At 42.9% G+C, this 22157-nt stretch overlaps 1 protein-coding gene across 3 annotated transcripts; it reads right to left on the bottom strand.

The window, feature by feature from the left end:
* Positions 1-66: 66 nt before the first annotated feature.
* On the bottom strand, positions 67-20640 carry plekha2 (pleckstrin homology domain containing A2). Of its 3 annotated transcripts, none has more exons than XM_084176466.1 (12): positions 20469-20635; positions 18389-18553; positions 13276-13332; positions 13132-13180; positions 9152-9249; positions 5264-5392; positions 3573-3674; positions 3421-3489; positions 3030-3100; positions 2866-2929; positions 2486-2563; positions 67-2300 (listed from the first exon to the last, which is right to left on the bottom strand). In XM_084176466.1, exons 2-12 carry the CDS (start codon positions 18527-18529, stop codon positions 1830-1832), a joined length of 1329 nt encoding a protein of 442 aa, XP_084032592.1. In that variant the 5' UTR covers positions 18530-18553; positions 20469-20635; the 3' UTR covers positions 67-1829. The 3 variants fall into 3 exon arrangements, with proteins under 3 accessions (XP_084032592.1, XP_084032593.1, XP_084032594.1); XM_084176467.1 differs by having other exon boundaries at positions 67-2219; positions 20469-20550; XM_084176468.1 differs by lacking the exon at positions 3573-3674 and having other exon boundaries at positions 20469-20640.
* Between the last annotated feature and the right edge of the window lie 1517 nt (positions 20641-22157).

Below are 22157 nucleotides of genomic sequence, written 5' to 3' on the forward strand. Positions count from 1 at the left end.
CACTTCATATCAAAAGCACTGGCCAATACTAGATTGGTTTCAAATCAGACAACTTTACAACAGAACTAAAAAGCTTTTGTCTTATTATTTAATGCACTTGCTTACAAGTAAAAAAAACAACAACACCATTATGATCAGGCAGGTGAGTGGACACCAGGTACGAGGTAGAAGGCAGTCCATTACATCTGAAATACTGTACCACAGGAATTAAATCAGAGAAAAGTAACCAGAAGAGCAAAATACATTAAATTGCATTAGAAATAGCAGACATTAGCATTTAACCGTTCTCGTTCCAGAATGACAGTACTACAAAATGCTAAAAGAGCGTATCCAGAAATCAAAGATGCCTTAACTTAAGTGTTTGACCAGCCAGTCAACCATGATGAACCCGACAACACAAACACACAGATACAGACACACACCCTGGGTTCAAATACATGTGTGTTTGAGCATTTGTTATTTAAATACTTTCTTTCTGTGTATTTCAGTATTTTCAAATACACAGCTCAAAACAGGCACTTTTCTTTGAGTTATTTGTAAAAACCAAATAGTTGACCAAATTGTATTTTAAAGTATATTCAAATAATTATTTCAAATACTATTTTCAAATACCTGGGTTAAATGCATGGGAGTGTATTTGACTATTTTCAAATACTTTCCAAGTGTATTTCCAAATACAGATATCATCAATATTCAACTACTTGTTTTTTTCAAATAAAGGTTATCTGAATACTTGTTTTGAAATATATTGAAAAGTAATTGAAATACATGAAATAGTATTTGAACCCAGGTCTGACACACACACGTGCGCACAAACACACAGCCCTTCATGCTAAGCAGATATAGATGTTTGTGATTTATAACAGGAGTCTATGTATAGAATCAGAAACATGACAGGTTTAGTTTAAAAGAGAAAAGCACACCTGGACCTGGGTTGGTAAGGTGCAGGCAGGCAAAACACAACACGTGACATGACACAATACCATAGTAGATCATCTGGATTTGAGCAAGAGAATCCGGCTTGTGGAAGAGTGTGCAGCAATACGATAAAAGCATTTATACAAAATGTGCTGCTGACATAGTGATTTCATACAATTGGATGCAGTCTAACAAGGGAACAGGATTGTCTACCGACAGGCAGAGCCACAGACACTAACATGTTCCATGACCAGGTTATTGATTGAATGGGACTCTTGGGTTCGGTCCCAATTGGCAGTGGTACCATATTCATTATATAGTGTACTACTTTTGACCAGGGCCCTTAGTGGGTGGCAATTGGGACGTAGCCTTGGTTAATACAGGCAAAAGACCAGCTGACCTATACTAGTGGAGGGTGTTTGGTAGACAGACCAGGCTCCACCACAGCACACACCTTCCTTCATCTCAGTACCTGGGTGGACTACATTCAAGTTTTAAGAGGAAATCGTACAATAAAATACAACGTATCCTTCACATTCCACTAGACACTCTAACACTGATAACCCCTCCCAGTCTGCCCAACACTGCTCTCTCTGAGTCATCCTCTATACCAGAAGCCCACAGCCACTACTAACACACCCCTCAGTGAGACAACGCATCCAGGAACCCCAGTTTGCGTCACTACCCTCCCCCACCAGGGCTAATTCAGTAAACAGAACCCCAGCAGACGCAGCAGGCCTATTAAACTCTCAGAGCAGAGCAGAGGAGAAGGGGGTGGGGGAGGGAGGTTCAGTCTTTCAAAGGGAGAAAGCACTCAAACAAGCGTAATTGTTTCTCTACACATTGGTTCTAGATGGTGGTTCTACATTTTGTTGGATCCAGAGTTTTGTTGATTCTAGACGTGGTTGGTTCTAGATGTCGGTGGTGCGGATGCCATCATGGTCCAGGCTGAAAGGGAAGCTGCAGTCTTTGGGTGGCTGAGGCTGAGAGCGGTATCTCCTCCGGCTGCTGGAGGGGCCTGGAGCTATGGGGACAGGGCAGGCTGGGACCCCCACACCACTGGCTAGGGCTGGAGCTGGGACCCCCTGTGGGATGAGAGTGGGAGTGGAGGGGGATGATGAAGATGATGAGGTGGAGGAAGAGGTGGAGAGAGAGGAGAGGCTGGTGGGCAGAGCGCTAAATGGACTGTCCTTGTCCAGTATGCCCAGATCGGGAGCCTCTCTTTGGGGTACGGGGGTCCAGGGCTGCCACCCCGGGGCCACGGAACATGACTTCACTAGTGGGGGTCTCCTGTCATTTCCCTGGCGACCACGGAACACAGAGGGTGGGTGGGAGGAGTTACCATGGTGATACAGAGAGGAGGCAAATGTAAATGCAGAGCCCTGAGAGAGAGAGAGAGAGAGAAAGACGCCATTTTTCCAATTCCCCCACTGAATCACGCTTGTATTTGGGTGTGCCATAATGACCACTAATAGTACTGGTCTGAATTGCTAGTCAGCCCATTGGGTCATGTGGGGAAAATTCTGAGGAGTTGTGATATGAGGCTTTCGTATGCATCTAAATCTACCTTGGCAGGGCCTCTGAAGTCCTGTATCTTCATCTCAATGTCTCTGATCCAGCCCTGCATGTCCTCTGGAGTGTCTGTCTGCAACAAAACCAGCACATGCTTACACATCACGCTTAAACAACACAGTAAGCACAAACACACACCTCTCTGTGATCTGAGGCCCCTGCTCCTAGTCAGCTGTTCTCCCATGGGGGGACAAGGGATGTTATTGCTCTTATGGTTAGTGTTGGGAGAGTTCTCCTCCAATTCACAAAAAACATCCCGTCCATTTCTCCAAAAACGGCACTAAGGCCACACATGAGCAAGTGAGCATTAAGCCAGAGAGGAGTCAACACAGAGGGAAGCCCAGCTGACGACAATACACACACACACACAATTACCTGGATGTAGAAGACCCTGGAGCTGGTGATGATCTCAAACAGGTTATCTCTCATCAGCAGGTCCCTGACAGAGAAGTGGGTAAGACATTGAGCTTCTGTGTGTGTGTGGGGGTGTGTGTGTGTGTGTGGAGAGAGCGAGAGAAAGAGAGGTGTGTGACTCTCACCCAGATTTCACCAGACACTCATGGACCTTCTGAATGTCTCTCAGAGGAACAGCTCTCAGCGGCTCCTTATCCTGAAATACATATCAAATACAGGTTACATGCACTCACACACTCACACACACACACACACACCCCGTGCATAAGAGAAACACCACTTTACTCTATTCCACTGACACATCTGTCACACTGAACAAATACCACACCAAAGCAGAAACAAAGACTTAAACACGGAGGACATGTTTTTCCCACAATGTATTGGCTTGGTTTGTATTTCCTCCCCAAATCCATTTGAGGACATCTGTAATTACACCCCACTGAGGTCTAAACTGCAACAGCGTTACCACCCAGAGACACACAGAGAGGAGAGAAGAGAAGAGGGATATGACCTCACCATCTCACACTTGTAGTAACTGACAGCGTTGTGGTCCAGCGTGAAGAAACGTCTCTTCCAGCTTTTCCTCTGAAACATACAACAGATTAGTTCAAACGTGTGTGTGTGTATGTGCACGCGTGTGTGGTGTGCGTGCGTGTGTGTGTACTCACCACGTTACCCTGTTTGACACAATAGCCACACCTCAGCACACCTGGTCTACTGCCTACAGAGGAGACCCTCCTGTCCCCTACCTCCATCTCCTCCCCCTCATTCTGCAACACACACACAATCATCATCGTCATCTTCTCTGTCATCGTGGCAATGGTGTATTTGGTCTACCGACCCGTAGCACTGACGTCTGTAGCCATGAAGTGCTTTGAAAGGCTGGTCATGGCTCACATCAACACCATTATCCCAGAAACCCTAGACCCACTCCAATTTGCATACCGCCCCAACAGATCCACAGATGATGCAATCTCTATTGCACTCCACACTGCCCTTTCCCACCTAGACAAGAGGAACACCTACGTGAGAATGCTATTCATTGACTACAGCTCAGCATTCAACACCATAGTGCCCTCAAAGCTCATCACTAAGCTAAGGATCCTGGGACTAAACACCTCCCTCTGCAACTGGATCCTGGACTTCCTGACGGGCCGCCACCAGGTGGTAAGGGTAGGTAACAACACATCTGCCACACTGATCCTCAACACGGGGGCCCCTCAGGGGTGCGTGCTCAGTCCCCTCCTGTACTCCCTGTTCACCCATGACTGCATGGCCAGGCACGACTCCAACACCATCATTAAGTTTGCCGATGACACAACAGTGGTAGGCCTGATCACCGACAACGATGAGACAGCCTATAGGGAGGAGGTCAGAGACCTGGCCGTGTGGTGCCAGGATAACAACCTCTCCCTCAATGTGACCAAGACAAAGGAGATGATTGTGGACTACAGGAAAAAAAAGAGGACTGAGCACGCCCCCATTCTCATCTACGGGGCTGTAGTGGAACAGGATGAGAGCTTCAAGTTCCTTGGTGTCCACATCACCAATGAACTATCATGGTCCAAACACACCAAGACAGTCGTGAAAAGGGCACGACAAAGCCTATTCCCCCTCAGGAGACTGAAAAGATTTGGCATGGGTCCTCAGATCCTCAAAAAAATTCTACAGCTGCACCATCGAGAGCATCCTGACTGTTTGCATCACCGCCTGGTATGGCAACTGCTTGGCCTCCGACTGCAAGGCACTACAGAGGGTAGTGCGTACGGCCCAGTACATCACTGGGGCCAAGCTTCCTGCCATCCAGGACCTCTATACCAGGCGGTGTCAGAGGAAGGCCCTCAAAATTGTCAAAGACTCCAGCCACCCTAGTCATAGACTGTTCTCTCTGCTACCGCACTGCAAGCGGTACCGGAGTGCCAAGTCTAGGTCCAAAAGACTTCTCAACAGCTTCTACCCCCAAGCCATAAGACTCCTGAACAGCTAATCATGGCTACCCGGACTATTTGCACTGCCCCCCCACCCCATCTTTTTACGCTGCTGCTACTCTGTTAATTATTTATGCATAGTCACTTTAACTCTACCCACATGTATATATTACTTCAACTACCTCAACTAGCCGGTGCCCCGCACATTGACTCTGCACCGGTACCCCCCTGTATATATAGCCTCCCTACTGTTATTTTATTTTACTTCTGCTCTTTTTTTCTCAACACTTTTTTGTTGTTTTATTCTACTTTTTTATTAAAAATAAATGTACTGTTGGTTAAGGGCTGTAATTAAGCATTCACTGTAATGTCTGCACCTGTTGTATTCGGCACATGTGGCCAATACAATTTGATTTGATTTGATTTAGTACCTGGTAGATGGGTGTATGCACCACCACTCCCCCGATGATCTCAGTCTTGTAGGCCAACCTCTTACCCCCTGCCTCACAGGTTACTGTAGAAACCTCTGATCTGGGCTGGAGAGGCCCTGCTTTAGGGACCTACAGAAAACTACAGTTTGAGCATTAAGCCAAACACACAGCTAGCATTTAGCATTTAGCACACAATGCATTATCATTCAGGTTTACTTATTGATATCCTATGAAACTATCAATTCATTCTAACATATTTATGGAGTAATAAACAAGACATTTGAGATAAACAAGGCCCATAAGGCATACAGGGTTTTTTCAAGGGGAGTACAGGGCAGTTAAAGAGAAAGTGGAAGAGCGAGAGCTGTGTGAGGGCAGGTGACAATTGAGAAGAAACAGAGCAGCACCACACTTCAGCCTCACACACAGTGGTGACCTTTCTGACACAGGTCCCAATAATCTCTCCTTCCTTCCGATGTGTGACACTTCCCTTCATGGATTGGAAAGAAAATGACTGCTACAGTGCCTTCAGAAAGTATTTGCACCCATTTACTTTTTCCACATTTTGTTGTGTTACAGCCTGAATTTAAAATTGATTAAATTTAGATTGTGTGTCACTGGCCTACACACAATATCCCATAATGTCAAATTGGAATTATGTTTTTTGAAATTTTTAGAAATTAGTTAAAAATGAAAACCTGAAATGTCTTGAGTCAATAAGTATTCAACCCCTTTGTTATGGCAAGCCTAAATAAGTTCAGGAATAAAAATGTGCTTAACAAGTCACATAATAAGTTGCATGGACTCACTGTGTGCAATAATAGTATTTAACATGATTTTTGAATGACTACCTCATCTCTGTACCCCACGAATACAATTATCATCTGTAAGGTCCCTCAGTCGAGCAGTGAAACACAGATTCAACCACAAAGACCAGGGAGGTTCTCTCAAATGCCTCGCAAAGAAGGGCACCTATTGGTAGATTGGTTAAAAAAAACAGGCATTGAATATCCCTTTGAGCATGGTGAAGTTATTAATTTGACTTTGGATGGTGTATCAATATACCCAGTCACTACAAAGATACAGGCGTCCTTCCTAACTCAGTTGCCAGAGAGGAAGGAAACCGCTCAGGGATTTCACCATGAGGCCAATGGAAACAGTTACAGAGTTTAATGGCTGTGATAGGAGAAAACTGAGGATGGATCAACAACAGTGTAGTTACTCCACAATACTAACCTAAATGACAGAGTGAAAAGAAGCAAGCCTGTACAGAATACAAATATTCAAAAATATGCATTCTGTTTGCAATAAGTCACTAAAGTAAAAAAGAAAATAAATGAACTTTATGTCCTGAATACAAAGCGTTATGATTGGAACAAATCCAACACAACACATCAGAGTACCACGCTATAGATTTTCAAGCATGGTGGTGGTTGCATCATGTTATGAGTATGCTTGTCATCGGCACGGACTAGGGAGTTTTTTGGGATAAAAAGAAACGGAATAGAGCTAAGCACAGGCAAAATCCTAGAGGAAACCTGGTGTTCAGTCTGCTTTCCAACAGACACTGGGAGACAAATTCACCTGTCAGCAGGACAACAACCTAAAACAAAGGCCAAAAATACACTGGAGTAGCTTACCAAGACGACATGAATGTTCCTGAGTGGCCTAGTTATAAGTTTTGACTTAAATCGGCAAGATTTGAAAACGGCTGTCTAGCAATGATCAACAACCAACTTGACAGAGCTTGAAGATTCTAACATGTATTGACTCAGGGGTGTGAATACTTACGTAAATGAGATATTTCTGTATTTATAAAAACATGTTCTCACTTTGTCATTATGGGGTATTTTGTGTAGATATGTGAGAGAGAAAAATAATATTTTATCCATTTTGAATTCAGGCTGTAACACAACAAAATGTGGAATAAGTCAAGGAATATGAATACTTTCTGAAGGCACTGTATATGGAAACTCCCTCTAGGCCATGCCTACACCAATCCAATGTTTTCAAATTTGTGGGAAGTGGTTAACGAGTGCACACTTCAGGAGAATAAAAGAGAGAGAAAATAAAGATTATTGGGACATAACCACTAACTGCTGCTCTCATCCCTCTGTAGTAGTGTGGAGGGGAGGAGTTACAGGCCTTATGACTGCCATGATTCAGCATTAAACTCTCTGGTCAAGAAGTTTGCATATGTGTCAGTGTGTGTGTGTGCTCTTTACTGCAGCTCCACAGCACAAACAGCAGCTGTGTGTGGTCCTCTGTAGCTCAGTTGGTAGAGCATGGCGCATGTAACTAGAGGCCTTCACGGGTCCAACTCCGAAATGGACCTGGGGCATTCCCACCCGGAACAGATATGCATGAATTAACTTTTTTAAATATAGTTAGACCCATTCCGAACGGACCAGAGGACAACTAGACCCGTTCCGTATAGACCTCGTCAGATCCGGACCCAGTCCCAGCCGATCTGAGTGAGGGAAGCAGCATACAATTATATTTTTAAAGGTACTTTATTAACCGGAGCTGATAAAGCGTGAGGGAGAGGAGGTGACGGTCTAGCAGGGGCGGTGCAGTGTGTGTAGGTCACTGTGAGTGTGTGACACGGGAACAGGGAGGAGGGAGGGAGAGACTACAACCAACCAAGCCGACTCGCACTATAGTAGATTAATAGCTAGGTTATTTATAATCTAATATGATTACGTAGTACCTGTCTTGACTGCATCAAACCAGGAGAAGCTAGTTAACTAGCCATCTAGGCTAATTGAAGCTGCATGCGCGTTCTCGTCCTACACAGTTACAAACAACAACAACTCCATTCAGAATATAAAGTAGCAGCCTACCTGTTGGCTCTTGGTTGTTGTAGCTCATCCTTCTCCTTTAACTTTCCATGCCATCATTTTAATTCCATCTTCCATTGATTACATATCTCCTAACTTTTGCCCCACACGGAGGCTCTGACTGTAGCCTATTGCCGCTTTGATGACTTATGATTGGCCAACAACAACACGCTTCACGCGCCAAGCAAAGAGCAGCAACATAAATTATACAATTTCTCTCTCTCTCTCTCTACTGCAGCAGTCGTGTTAGGATCTATATGGGTCCTTCTGGACAAGTCAGTTAAAATTACACATACCCGAGACAATCATATCAGATTCGAACCAGACCCGTGACATTATTTAGAATTCTGGATCTGGACCCGCTCAGGTCCTGGATCGTGCCTCGGGTATTCGGGTACAAGTGGGTCTGTGAAGACCTCTACTTGCAACGCCAAGATAGGGTTTGATTCCCGGGCAACACAATTAAGTAAAATGTATCCACGCATGACTAAGTCACTTTGGATAAAAGCATCTTCTAAATGGCATATATAGTACTATATTATAAACAGTGTATGTGTGGAAAGCCCCCCAACAGGCTGAATATAGGATTCAACACACACACTGTGCTGGAATGTACTCTGTGAAACCTCAAACACAATCATGCTGTCCTCTTTCACCATTTCCTCATATTCTAGATATGAGTGTGTGTGTGTGTGTGTGTGTGTGTGTGTGAGAGACAGAGTGAGTGAGTGAGAGAGTGTGTGTGCCAAACCAAATACATAATTAGCGGCGGGGGGATCCAATCGTAAAATGAGAAAAGGAGTAGCACTGTGTGGTGTCAAGACACAGAAATCCAGTAGCTGCCTGGCGCTTTATGGTGGGAATTTATTTCCCCTATCAATCAAATTAATTATTATAAGGGAAAATTGACCTGTCTCTCATATTTAATATTGGGGGGGGGGGGGGGTTACGCACCTGGTTATACGTGTAATAATTAGATTAATCATATGTTATATTAATGTTACCATATGTTAATGGTAATGCTAGCTACATGAGTTGGGGTACTCACAGTGATCTTGGTGGCTTTGTTCAGAGAAAGGACCCAGTCTCTCAGGTCAGCAGCATCGTTGGCATGGAGGAAATAACGCCGAGACACTGCATTGATCACTGCAGACATCGTGATATACAGAAAATAAATACAGAGGCTATAATAGCATTGATCACTGCAAGGAGAACAGAACAGGTATGGGTCGTTCCACCTCAAAAAACACCAGAAAGAGGATTGACACCCACCATCTCAGATTGTTACATTTACATTTACATTTTAGTCATTTAGCAGACGCTCTTATCCAGAGCGACTTACAGTTAGCACATACATTATTTTATCGAACCCACAACCCTGGCGTTGCAAACGCCATGCTCTACCAACTGAGCTACATTCTTAGTAACAGATATAATTAGCATTCCTGAAACATTATTTTGTTGAAATATAATTTAATCTATGAGAAATTAAGCTAACTGATTGCACCCAAATTGGCCATTTTAATGTATAGGATTCTGATAATATTCAATAAATATAGTACCCAACATCCAATTTGGACCAAACGTCTTCCTACCAATTAGTAAGACATGAGGAATCCATTTTTTTCTCCAAAAGACACCCATGGAACCCTCACACTCTATGCCAATCCCACCCCAACATCCAGTATACAGTATCAGTTCTCTATGCTTGACAAATAGTATGAAGCTGTAGCTTGCTTCTCCATACTGTGTAATGTGTTCCCTGTGAATCTGGTCATGTTTTTGTTCCCCTGTAGTCACTGACGTCGCTTGCATTATTTATCATAAAGTAGTGTCAATGGTTTATAGAGAGGGTCTTCTAAGTGGGGAGCGGACCACTTAGAAGACATGTCAATTTGCCCTTATCAACATTAAAGATAACAATTACATTTTAGAAAAACAATGGCAACACTAGCTATTCTCTTGTGGAATTTGAAAGGCCTTAATAGTCGTTTCAAACATTCCAGCTGTTTTGATATTCTAAAACCACATTCATAGAGCAATGCTCCAAGAAACACACATGAAACTGAATTGAATGAATTCATAAATCACTAACAAAAATTCAGTCGATGATTCTCTGATTTTATGGGACACCATCAAAGGTTTTATTAAAAACAATGCAACTGCATTTGCATCTGGGCTGAATAAAATCACAATTAAAGAAGATATTGGATAAGTTGTTAACGACGTTAGAGCGTTCTCAACAAACACTTTTTTCAGACCAGGTAGCAACTACTCTCTCCAAAGTCAAGACAGAACTTAATCTATTGATAAGACAGAGAGCAGAATTTGCCATCCATCGAGTTAAACTTAACCATTAGTTTAATGGTAATCGACCCAGTCGTCTTCCAGCTAACAAGCTTCTCAGTAATTAGCGGATATTAACGGATATTGCAACCACTGAAACTGAATCAGGTGAATTACTATCAGAACCCAAATTAAATAAACTAAAGTTTCCCCCGTTTCTATAAAGAATTGTACCCCTTGGAGTGTTAATCCACTCCAAGCCAGACAGAGTCCTTTTTAAAAGATGTAAGAACTCTTCTTCTCTCAGCTGAGGAAGCCAGTTTGATGGGAGCCCAAATCGCTCTCCATGAACTTAAAAGGGCATTGGATAACATGAAAAGGCAAATCACCTGGTTGGGACGGTATTCCTCCGGAGGTCTATTTAACATTTTGGAACCAATTAGGTCAACTATTACTCAAAATGATTAACACAGCTGTTCACAAAGGGTCATTTGGAAGGGATGTTAATACAGCACTAATTTTGGTTTTATTAAAAAAAGGTACAGATGAAGTCAGAAGTTTACATACACTTAGGTTGGAGTCATTAAAACTTGTTTTTCAACCACTCCACAAATTTCTTGTTAACAAACTATAGTTTTGGCAAGTCGGTTAGGACATCTACTTTGTGCATGACATAAGTAATTTTTCCAACAATTGTTTACAGACAGATTATTTCACTTATAATTCACTGTATCACAATTCCAGTGGGTCAGAAGTTTACATACACCTAACTTGACTGTGCCTTTAAACAGCTTGGAAAATTCCAGAAAATGATGTCATGGCTTTAGAAGCTTCTGATAGGCTAATTGACATCATTTGAGTCAATTGGAGGTGTACCTGTGGATGTATTTCAAGGCCTACCTTCAAACTCAGTGCCTCTTTGCTTGACATCATGCGAAAATCAAAAGAAATCAGCCAAGGTACCACGTTCATCTGTACAAACAATAGTACGCAAGTATAAACACCATGGGACCACGCAGCCGTCATACCGCTCAGGAAGGAGATGAGTTCTGTCTCCTAGAGATGAACGTACTTTGGTGCGAAAAGTGCAAATCAATCACAGAACAACAGCAAAGGACCTTGCTGGAGGAAACAGGTACAAAAGTATCTATATCCACAGTAAAACGAGTCCTATATCGACATAACCTGAAAGGCCTGCTCAGCAAGGAAGAAGCCACTGCTCCAAAACCGCCATAAAAAAGGCAGACTACGGTTTGCAACTGCACATGGGGACAAAGATCATACTTTTTGGAGAAATGTCCTCTGGTCTGATGAAACAAAAATAGAACTGTTTGGCCATAATGACCATCGTTATGTTTGGAGGAAAAAGGGGGATGCTTGCAAGCCGAAGAACACCATCCCAACCGTGAAGCACGGGGGTGGCAGCATCATGCTGTGGGGGTGCTTTGCTGCAGGAGGGACTGGTGCACTTCACAAAATAGATGGCATCATGAGGAAGGAAAATTATGTGGATATACTGAAGCAACATCTCAAGACATCGGTCAGGAAGTTAAAGCTTGGTCGCAAATGGGTCTTCCAAATGGACAATGACCCCAAGCATACTTCCAAAGTTGTGGCAAAATGGCTTAAGGACAACAAAGTCAAGGTATTGGAGTGGCCATCACAAAGCCCTGACCTCAATCCTATAGAAAATGTGTGGGCAGAACTGAAAAAGCGTGTGCGAGCAAGGAGGCCTACAAACCTGACTAAGTGACACCAGCTCTGTCAGGAGGAACGCGCCAAAATTCACCCAACTTATTGTGGGAAGCTTGTGGAAGGCTACCCAACTTAAACAACTTAAAGGCAATGCTACCAAATACTAATTGAGTGTATGTAAACTTCTGACCCATTGGAAATGTGATGAAATAAATAAAAGCTGAAATAAATCACTCTCTACTATTATTCTGACATTTCACATTCTTAAAATAAAGTGGTGATCCTAACTGACCTAAGACGGGGAATTTGTACTAGGATTAAATGTCAGGAATTGTGGAAAAACTGAGTTTAAATGTATTTGGCTAAGGTGTATGTAAACTTCCGACTTCAACTGTAAGTATACCACACAGTGCTCTCACCATCTTTGATAAACACAGATATACAACTATTTTCAAACATTCTGTCATCCGTCTCGAAACTTACTTACCCAAAATGGTACATCCAGACCAAAACGGGTTTGTTAAACAATTATTATCCTCAGATAACCTTTGTCATCTATTACATATCTTACATCAGGGTTCCCAAACTGATATTTTTTTCTTATTTTCTTTTAGCAACTGTAATGATGTATTTGCGAGACAACAAGTGCCCATTGTGCAAATTTATTTATTTATTTATTCAATAAAAATTGGAGACGTAATATAGCTTAAATGGGTCCTGTGTGGCTCAGTTGGTAGGGCGTGGCGCTTGCAACGGCAGGGTTGTAAGTTCAATTCCCACGGGGGACCAGTACGGAAAAAAATTATGCACTAATACTGTAAGTCGCTCTGGATAAGAGCATCTGCTAAATGACAAAAACAAAATTAATAATAATAATATAATATATATGAGATGGTGGGTGTCATGGCTTGCTGAAATGACATGGAATGACTCATATGACACATAATTGAACCCATTTTACTGTACGCGTTTCACCAGGGCTATGAGAAGACCTTACACTCCAATACTTACGCACACAAAAGCACGCACACAAACACTTTGACTCACCAAAGCAGAACTCCGTCTTGGGCTTCTGTTTCCCAGTGGCCTCGCTCACCTAACCCCGAACAGAGAAGCAGAAGAGAAGATGAGAGTCTGGAATCAGTCAAAAACATTGCCCTTACTAAGTAGTCTGTTTTAGGGTGTTGTTACCTTGGAGATGTATGTCAGCTGCAGACTCCCAACTGCGTACGCTCCACTAGGCAGGTTCTACAGGCAGACATACAACACAACAATGTAATAAACACAGTAACACAACAAGTAGGGTTGGGCGGTATCCAGATTTTCATACCGTTTCTGTACCATACCGGGGTATATGGTATTACCGAATGTGCACACAAGGGCCACTATAAATAATAAAATAAAAAAATACATACCAGTATATATAATTTTTTGGACGCAACAATTTAGGCAACAGAGATCTTGATCCAGGAGGGGATTGAATATCTCTGCTGTAACCAAGAAGCTTGACCTTGACATCTAGCCACTTAGCTAGCAAGTTAGCAAACCAAATGCATAGCTGGTGCCCTAAGCTGGATATATATTTCTTATAGTTATACTTAACTTACAGTTAGAGATAAGCAGTGGCATAGCATGCAACCCTGCGAGACGGGGGTGCCCTCAACCCCTCCCCCCAAAATAATAAATAAATAAATACATACAGTGGGGAGAACAAGTATTTGATACACTGCCGATTTTGCAGGTTTTCCTACTTACAAAGCATGTAGAGGTCTGTCATTTTTATCATAGATTCCGTCTCTCAAAGTTGAAGTGTACCTAAGACAGAAATCCAGAAAGTCACATTGTATGATTTTTAAGTAATTAATTTGCATTTTATTGCACGACATAAGTATTTGATCACCTACCAACCAGTAAGAATTCCGGCTCTCACAGCCCTGTTAGTTTTTCTTTAAGAAGCCCTCCTGTTCTCCACTCATTACCTGTATTAACTGCACCTGTTTGAACTCGTTACCTGTATAAAAGACACCTGTCCACACACTCAATCAAACAGACTCCAACCTCTCCACAATGGCCAAGACCAGAGAGCTGTGTAAGGACATCAGGGATAAAATTGTAGACCTGCACAAGGCTGGGATGGGCTACAGGACAATAGGCAAGCAGCTTGGTGAGAAGGCAACAACTGTTGGCGCAATTATTAGAAAATGGAAGAAGTTCAAGATGACGGTCAATCACCCTCGGTCTGGGGCTCCATGCAAGATCTCACCTCGTGGGGCATCAATGATCATGAGGAAGGTGAGTGATCAGCCCAGAACTACACGGCAGGACCTGGTCAATGACCTGAAGAGAGCTGGGACCACAGTCTCAAAGAAAACCATTAGTAACACACTACGCCGTCATGGATCCTGCAGCGCACGCATGGTCCCCCTGCTCAAGCCAGCACATGTCCAGGCCCATCTGAAGTTTGCCAATGACCATCTGGATGATCCAGAGGAGGAATGGGAGAAGGTCATGTGGTCTGATGAGACAAAAATAGAGCTTTTTGGTCTAAACTCCACTCGCCGTGTTTGGGGGAAGAAGAAGGATGAGTACAACCCTAAGAACACCATCCCAACCGTGAAGCATGGAGGTGGAAACATCATTCTTTGGGGATGCTTTTCTGCAAAGGGGACAGGACGACTGCACCGTATTGAGGGGAGGATGGATGGGGCCATGTATCGCGAGATCTTGGCCAACAACCTCCTTCCCTCAGTAAGAGCATTGAAGATGGGTCGTGGCTGGGTCTTCCAGCATGACAACAACCCAAAACACACAGCCAGGGCAACTAAGGAGTGGCTCCGTAAGAAGCAACTCAAGGTCCTGGAGTGGCCTAGCCAGTCTCCAGACCTGAACCCAATAGAAAATCTTTGGAGGGAGCTGAAAGTCCGTAATGCCCAGCGACAGCCCCGAAACCTGAAGGATCTGGAGAAGGTCTGTATGGAGGAGTGGGCCAAAATCCCTGCTGCAGTGTGTGCAAACCTGGTCAAGACCTACAGGAAACGTATGATCTCTGTAATTGCAAACAAAGGTTTCTGTACCAAATATTAAGTTCTGCTTTTCTGATGTATCAAATACTTATGTCATGCAATAAAATGCAAATGAATTACTTAAAAATCATACAATGTGATTTTCTGGATTCTTGTTTTAGATTCTGTCTCTCACAGTTGAAGTGTACCTATGATAAAAATTACAGACCTCTACATGCTTTGTAAGTAGGAAAACCTGCAAAATCGGCAGTGTATCAAATACTTGTTCTCCCCACTGTACATATAGTACCAGTCAAAAGTTTGGACACACCTACTCATTTAAGGGTTTTTCTTTATTTTTTACTAGTTTCTAGAATAATAGTGAAGACATCAAAACTATGAAATAACACGTGGAATCATGTAGTAACCAAAATAGTGTTAAATCAAAATATATTTTATATTTGAGATTCTTCAAAGTAGCCACCCTTTGCCCTGATGACAGCTTTGCACACTCTCAACCTGACCTCAACCCAATTGAGATGGTTTGGGTTGAGTCGGACGGCAGAGTGAAGGAAAAGCAGCCAACAAGTGCTCAGCATATGTGGGAACTCCTTCAAGACTGTTGGAAAAACATTCCAGGTGAAGCTGGTTGAGAGAATGCCAAGAGTATGCAATTATGTCATCAAGGCAATGGGTGGCTATTTGAAGAATCTCAAATATATTTTGATTTGTTTAACACTTTTTGGGTTACTACATGATTCCATATGTGTTATTTCATAGTTTTGATGTCTTCAATATTATTATACAATGTAAAAAGTAGCAAAAAATTAAGAAAAACCCTTGAATGAGTAGGTGTGTCCAAACCTTTGACTGATATATATATATATACACAGTAATCCCTCGTTTATCGCGGGGGTTACGTTCCGAAAATGACCCGCGATAAGTGAAATCCGCGAAATAGAAAACTTTTTTTTTTTTACAATTAGCAACTATTACATGTATACAAATACAGTGACTCACGTGTAGGCCGTTTCGTCGACATTATGGGTTTAGAAGATGTTCGAAATTACAAGATAATTTGGCCAACTTAATGTAAATTTGCCAAGCTGTTTTATGTACGTACACATAACTGCACGAGACGACAAAATGATAGCACAATTCGTAGCATGTTTTGATACAAGAAGCGGGAGTGAGTTTTTAGCGAATCAGAATGCAGAGCACAATGCACCAAAAAAAAAAAAAAAATGCATTATGAAAATCCGCGAAATAGCGAATCCGCGATAAGTGAACCGCGAAGTGGCGAGGGATCACTGTATACACATACACACACACACACACACACACACACACACACACACACACACACACACACACACACACACACACACACACACACACACACACACACACACACACACACACACACACACACACACACACACACACACACACACACAGTGCATTCGGAAAGTATTCTAACCCTTTGACATTTTGTTATGTTACAGCCTTATTTTAGAATTGATTAAATTGTTTTTTTCCCCATCAATCTACACACAATACCCCATAATGACGAAGCAAAAACAGGTTAAGACATTTTAGAAAATTTATAAAAAATAAAAAACAGAAATATCACATAAGTATTCAGACCCTTTACTCAGTACTCTGTTGAAGCACCTTTGGCAGCGATTACAGCCTCGAGTCTTCTTGGGTATGACGCTACAAGCTTGGCACACCTGTATTTGGGGAGTTTCTCCCATTCTTCTCTGCAGATCCTCTCAAGCTCTGTCAGGTTGGATGGGGAGCGTCGCTGCACAGCTATTTTCAGGTCTCTCCAGAGATGTTAGATCGGGTTCAAGTCCGGGCCACTCAAGGACATTCAGAGACTTGTCCCGAAGCCACTCCTGCATGGTCTTGGCTATGTGCTTAGGGTCCTGTTGGAAGGTGAACCTTTGCCCCGGTCTGAGGTCCTGAGCGCTCTGGAGCAGGTTATCATCAAGGATCTCTCTGTACTTTGCTCTGTTCATATTTTCCTCGATCCTGACTAGTCTCTTAGTCCCTACCGCTGAAAAACATCCCCACAGCATGATGCTGCCACCACCATGCTTCACCGTAGGGATGGTGTCAGGTTTCCTCCAGACGTGACGCTTGGCATTCAAGCCAAAGAGTTCAATCTTGGTCTCATCAGACCAGAGAATCTTGTTTCTCATGGTCTGAGAGTCCTTTAGGTACCTTTTGGCAAACTCCAAGCAGGCTGTCATGTGCCTTTTACTGAGGAGTGGCTTCCGTCTGGCCACTCTATCATAAAAGCCTGATTGGTGGAGTGCTGCAGAGATGGTTGCCCTTCTGGAAGGTTCTCCCATCTCCACACAGGAACTCTGGAGCTCTGTCAGAGTGACCATCGGGTTCTTGGTCACCTCCCTGACCAAGGAACTTCTCGCCCGATTGCTCCGTTTGGCCGGGCTGCCAGCTCTAGGAAGAGTCTTGGTGGTTCCAAACTTCTTCCATTTAAGAATGATGGAGGCCACTGTGTTCTTGGGGACCTTCAATGCTGCAGATATTTTTTGGTACCCTTCGCCAGATCTGTGCCTCGACACAATCCTGTCTCGGAGCTCTACGGACAATTCCGTCGACCTCATGGCTTGGTTTTTGCTCGGACATGCACTGTCAACTGTGGGACCTTATATAGACAGGTGTGTGCCTTTCCAAATCATGTCCAATCAATTGAATTTACCACAGGTGGACTCCAATGAAGTTGTAGAAACATCTCAAGGATGATCAATGGAAACAGGAGGCACCTGAGCTCAATTTCGAGTCTCATAGTAAAGGGTCTGAATACTTATGTAAATAAGGTATTTCTGTTTTTAATTTTTAATACATTTTCAAACATTTCTAAAAACCTGTTTTCGCTTTGTCATTATGGGGTATTGTGTATAGATTGATGAGGAAAACAATTAATTTAATCCATTTTAGAATAAGGCTGTAACGTAACAAAATGTGGAAAAAGTCAAGGGGTCTGAATACTTTCTGAATGCACTGTATATATTTATTTATTTTTAAAAGGTATTGAAAATCATACCATCGGTATTTCTAAGGTATAAACGGTATATCGCCCAAGCCTAACAACAAGCACTTATGCAGGCAGAGAGAGAGTTAAAGACCTAGAGAAACCTTCTACTCCCAGTCTCACTTCCTCTACTCTGCTTGTGGCAGAACACACACACTATCTGAACACAGTCTGCCTCAGACACATCAGAGGTCATGTGTGTTTGTACAGGTACTATAATGACTGTGTGTGTGTGTACCTGGGGGTTGTCCATGTACCACAGCAATGTGTTGCGCTGTGTGTCCAGTATGAAGTAGCGCCTCTGGAAGCGACTGCTGCCCTCCTTCTCCTCAATGTCCAGGAAGCCACACACACGGTTCTGCCTGTCCACGTATGGCATACTGTTCTCTGCTACCACATATCACTGAGAGATGGAGAGCGGGGGGAGTCTATTTGTAAGACATTTTAAAAGAATCTTGCACAGTAATGACACAGGCTTCCAATTCTTCAGAAAACCCAAATCCTCTTTTAGAGCAACAGTAACAGTGAATTTTCCCGGAGGAGAGCGAGCAGTCATGTCACACACACACACACACACAGACAAACACTCACACTCAGCAGTTTTTCATGTGACGTTATTGAGGCAGCCTAGCAAAGCCTAAGGCCTCAGGCTGTGCTGCTAACCAGAGGATTCACCACAGCTGGAAATTACAGACTACTAAACCAATCTGCATACAGGCACATTTCATCTGGCCAGATAGGGGGGGGGGGGGCAGAGAGAGAGGAGGGGAGAGATATAGAGAGTGAGATGAGAAAGAGGAGAGGGGGGAGAGAGCAAGAAAGAGAGAGAGGAGGGAGGGGCAGGTCAGAGAGTGACAAAGGAATGAACATTAGAGGACAACCTAACCTAACTCTGTCAGAGAGACTGACTGACATGCTGAGGACATGACATCATCCTGACTGATGCCTGTCTGTACAGTAGTTGCACCTACCTGGTCACATGAGCATGTTAACACAACTTTCCCTCTGGAACAGCAATATGAAGAACATTTTGTGTTCATGGTGTTGTTTTAGGAAAGAAAGAAACACACAGACACACACAAAGCCAGTGCTTTGGCATCAGAAAAAGCATATGTTTTGGGCATTTAGCATAGCAGGAGTGACCAAGTCTGAAATTGGCATAGATGGCAAACTTTAAGTAGTTCTCAATCTTTACAAGCTATGGGACATTTGATGCATTTAAACTTAGCATGACATTATTAGTGGGTTAAAAGTGATTTGTGTGAGATACCATGCTGTTGGTTCTATGTAGGCCTTATTCGAAGGGCTGGCAAAGTTATCCTATAATTGTGTAACCGACAATTATGAACAATAACGCTGAACAACAAAAACTGTCAGAATCGTTTTAATACATGTATTTTAGGAAGGGGAGGTTCAACTTTATATCGGTAGTCATTTTACCAGCAGAATGGCACGGTCGGGAGGAGAAGCTTCATTTCCAAAAGTTCAATGCGGTCAAAACTAGTTTTGACACAGGGGTGTGTGTCACCAAGCTGTGATATTCATTAGGCAAGTAGTAGCTAATTTTCAAAAAATGCATTAAAAGCTCAAAACAATTAAGACAATAACCGTGTCCATTTGCATGACAATTAGTCGTCACCCAAAATCGTCACAACCCTACTGATTCGTGTGAATCATAAAGTTTAGTTTTTTCATGAACAGCTATTATTCCCCAAACAGAATGAGGAGCAGATACAGAGATAGAAGCTACATATGAATACTATAGGAGGGCAATTCCACGGTGCATTCCAACAGTGCAGATGTCATGTTTGGTAACAGAATGACAGCACAAACAGCACAAAACGTAATTCTGTTACCAAACTTTGTTCTTCAAGTAAAGTAAAATGTTCTGTACAAATGGTTAAAAATAGTCATTGTGCATAGAGTTGTATGGTTCGTTTCGCTTTGCAATCATTGGTTTTTCTTTGACATACATTTTTAAGTGAAAATTCGGAGTATTAGTGTGACTGTTACCATGGAATTACCCAGGAGGATCAGATACACGTGGAACCCATCCTGTATCATAGATAGGCCTACATTATTATTTGATCAGGTGCTCAGTGTGCTATGTTCTGTAGGCTAGATACTCTGTCAGTTATTTCACTAGTTGTCGACTTGTATGGAGAATTACTTTTCTGCCCAATAACGCATGATTTAGCATCAGGTTGAAATGACATGAAAGTTTAATGCTGAAACGATCTGCCGACCACAACTCTAGGTATGTTTGCCACACCTAGGCTACTCCCCCCAACACAGACAGATAGACACACAAAACTTACCCGTTTCACTGTTCAGTGTGCGTGCGTCTGAAGTGTCGCAAAGAGTAAAACACGTCTCATCATGGTAAAAGTATAAACCTGCTGTTACTCTTATTTGACATCTGTCAACTATCTGAAATGTAAGTATGCGGTCAGCTGAGGCTTCTTTCCTGTTAGGGCTCGCGATTAGAATGAACCAACCCCGGAAATGATCTAGTCTCTTGTCGTTTTTTGCAGTAGCTACGGTATAAGGAACTGAGTTGAGATTAACTCTTGAATTTGTCTGGCTGGAGCAAGGAGTTTGGGTAGCCAGACAACTCTTGACTGGCGCTGCCGCTGATCTCTCTGTTGTTGCTTTGGGTTTAAACTTTTTTCATGGCTGTCAATGTGCTGGGTCATCAAACATTAATAATAGGTGTACCACTCACTTCATAATACACTGGTATGCTTCCTGTACATCTGATATACAGTCAAATAGATTGTGGACCGACCTATACTTTATTTAGATAACCTATAGGCTATTACCAGCGCTTGACTTGGACTGAAATAGGTGCCTGTAATCATGTTGGGTGCCGGTACTGTTTGTATTTAGGTGCAGGAGCTCCACAATACTTTTGAGCTAATATTCTATAAGAGGAACAGGAGCTCAAGCAGTAGAACATTTGAGGTGCTGTAGCCGGTACTCCAGTGAGCTCCTGCCCAAGTCAAGCACGGCTATTGCATAGGTTAGTTTTACTTGTTCAATACATTTTTAACCATGCATTTATGATCAATTCTCACAAACAGAGCGATATTCTAACCATTTATCTCTTCCCTTCTTATTTCCATTTTTATCTACCATTCTTTCTCCTTCTCTCAGCTGGCAGCATTGCTATGGGAACTGGGTCAAAGTCACATCATATGATTCAGGATCTGTATGTCTCTCTCTCTTTCTCTGTCTCTCTTTCTCTCTCTCTTCGCTCAGCTGACTGGTTGGTATTTATGTGGGCTCAGACAGAGGAGGGAGAGAGACATGGTCTCACATGAAGAAGAGGCTAACAGGGAAATAGAAGTTACAGTAACAGTCTGCTATGGTGCGCAGAGCTACTGTGACTAGCCTAAATGGGGTAGATATTCTGTCTGAATGGGGTGATTAGTGGGTACGATCTGTATCCTTGTCTAGACCAGTTGTTCTCTCTGCCTCGTCCAACTGTCCTTACCTGAGTCTGCCCTGCACAGAGTGATTATACAGTCTGAGACAGAGACAGAGAAGAAGTCAGCGTTCGCTAGAGACAGACTGGAGGTGTGAGGAGGAAATGTGTTTGTGTGTGTTCGTGCGTGTGTGTGACCTCACGTCCTGTCCTAGGTCAGAGGTCACAGAAACGGAGGAGGGAGTCTAAACCTATGGTCTCAACATTTCCACTGATGCCACCCACTGACAGTCTCACACTGTAGCACGCTACACACACACACACACACACACACACACACACACACACACACACACACACACACACACACACACACACACACACACACACACACACACACACCAACAACAAAACCAACTGCAGAGAGATAGAAAGGAAAAGTAAGGGTGTAATAGCATGTTTATTTATAAATAAGTATTGAAGCATAACAATATGAACAATGGAAGAAGTACCAACATGTCTCTCAGTGTGGAGTTTCTGTTTAATTCATGATGATTGGAGTCTGAAGGCTGAAGAGTGC

The sequence above is a fragment of the Coregonus lavaretus genome (assembly GCF_964263955.1).
Source record: "Coregonus lavaretus genome assembly, chromosome: 14".
NCBI lineage: Eukaryota > Metazoa > Chordata > Actinopteri > Salmoniformes > Salmonidae > Coregonus > Coregonus lavaretus.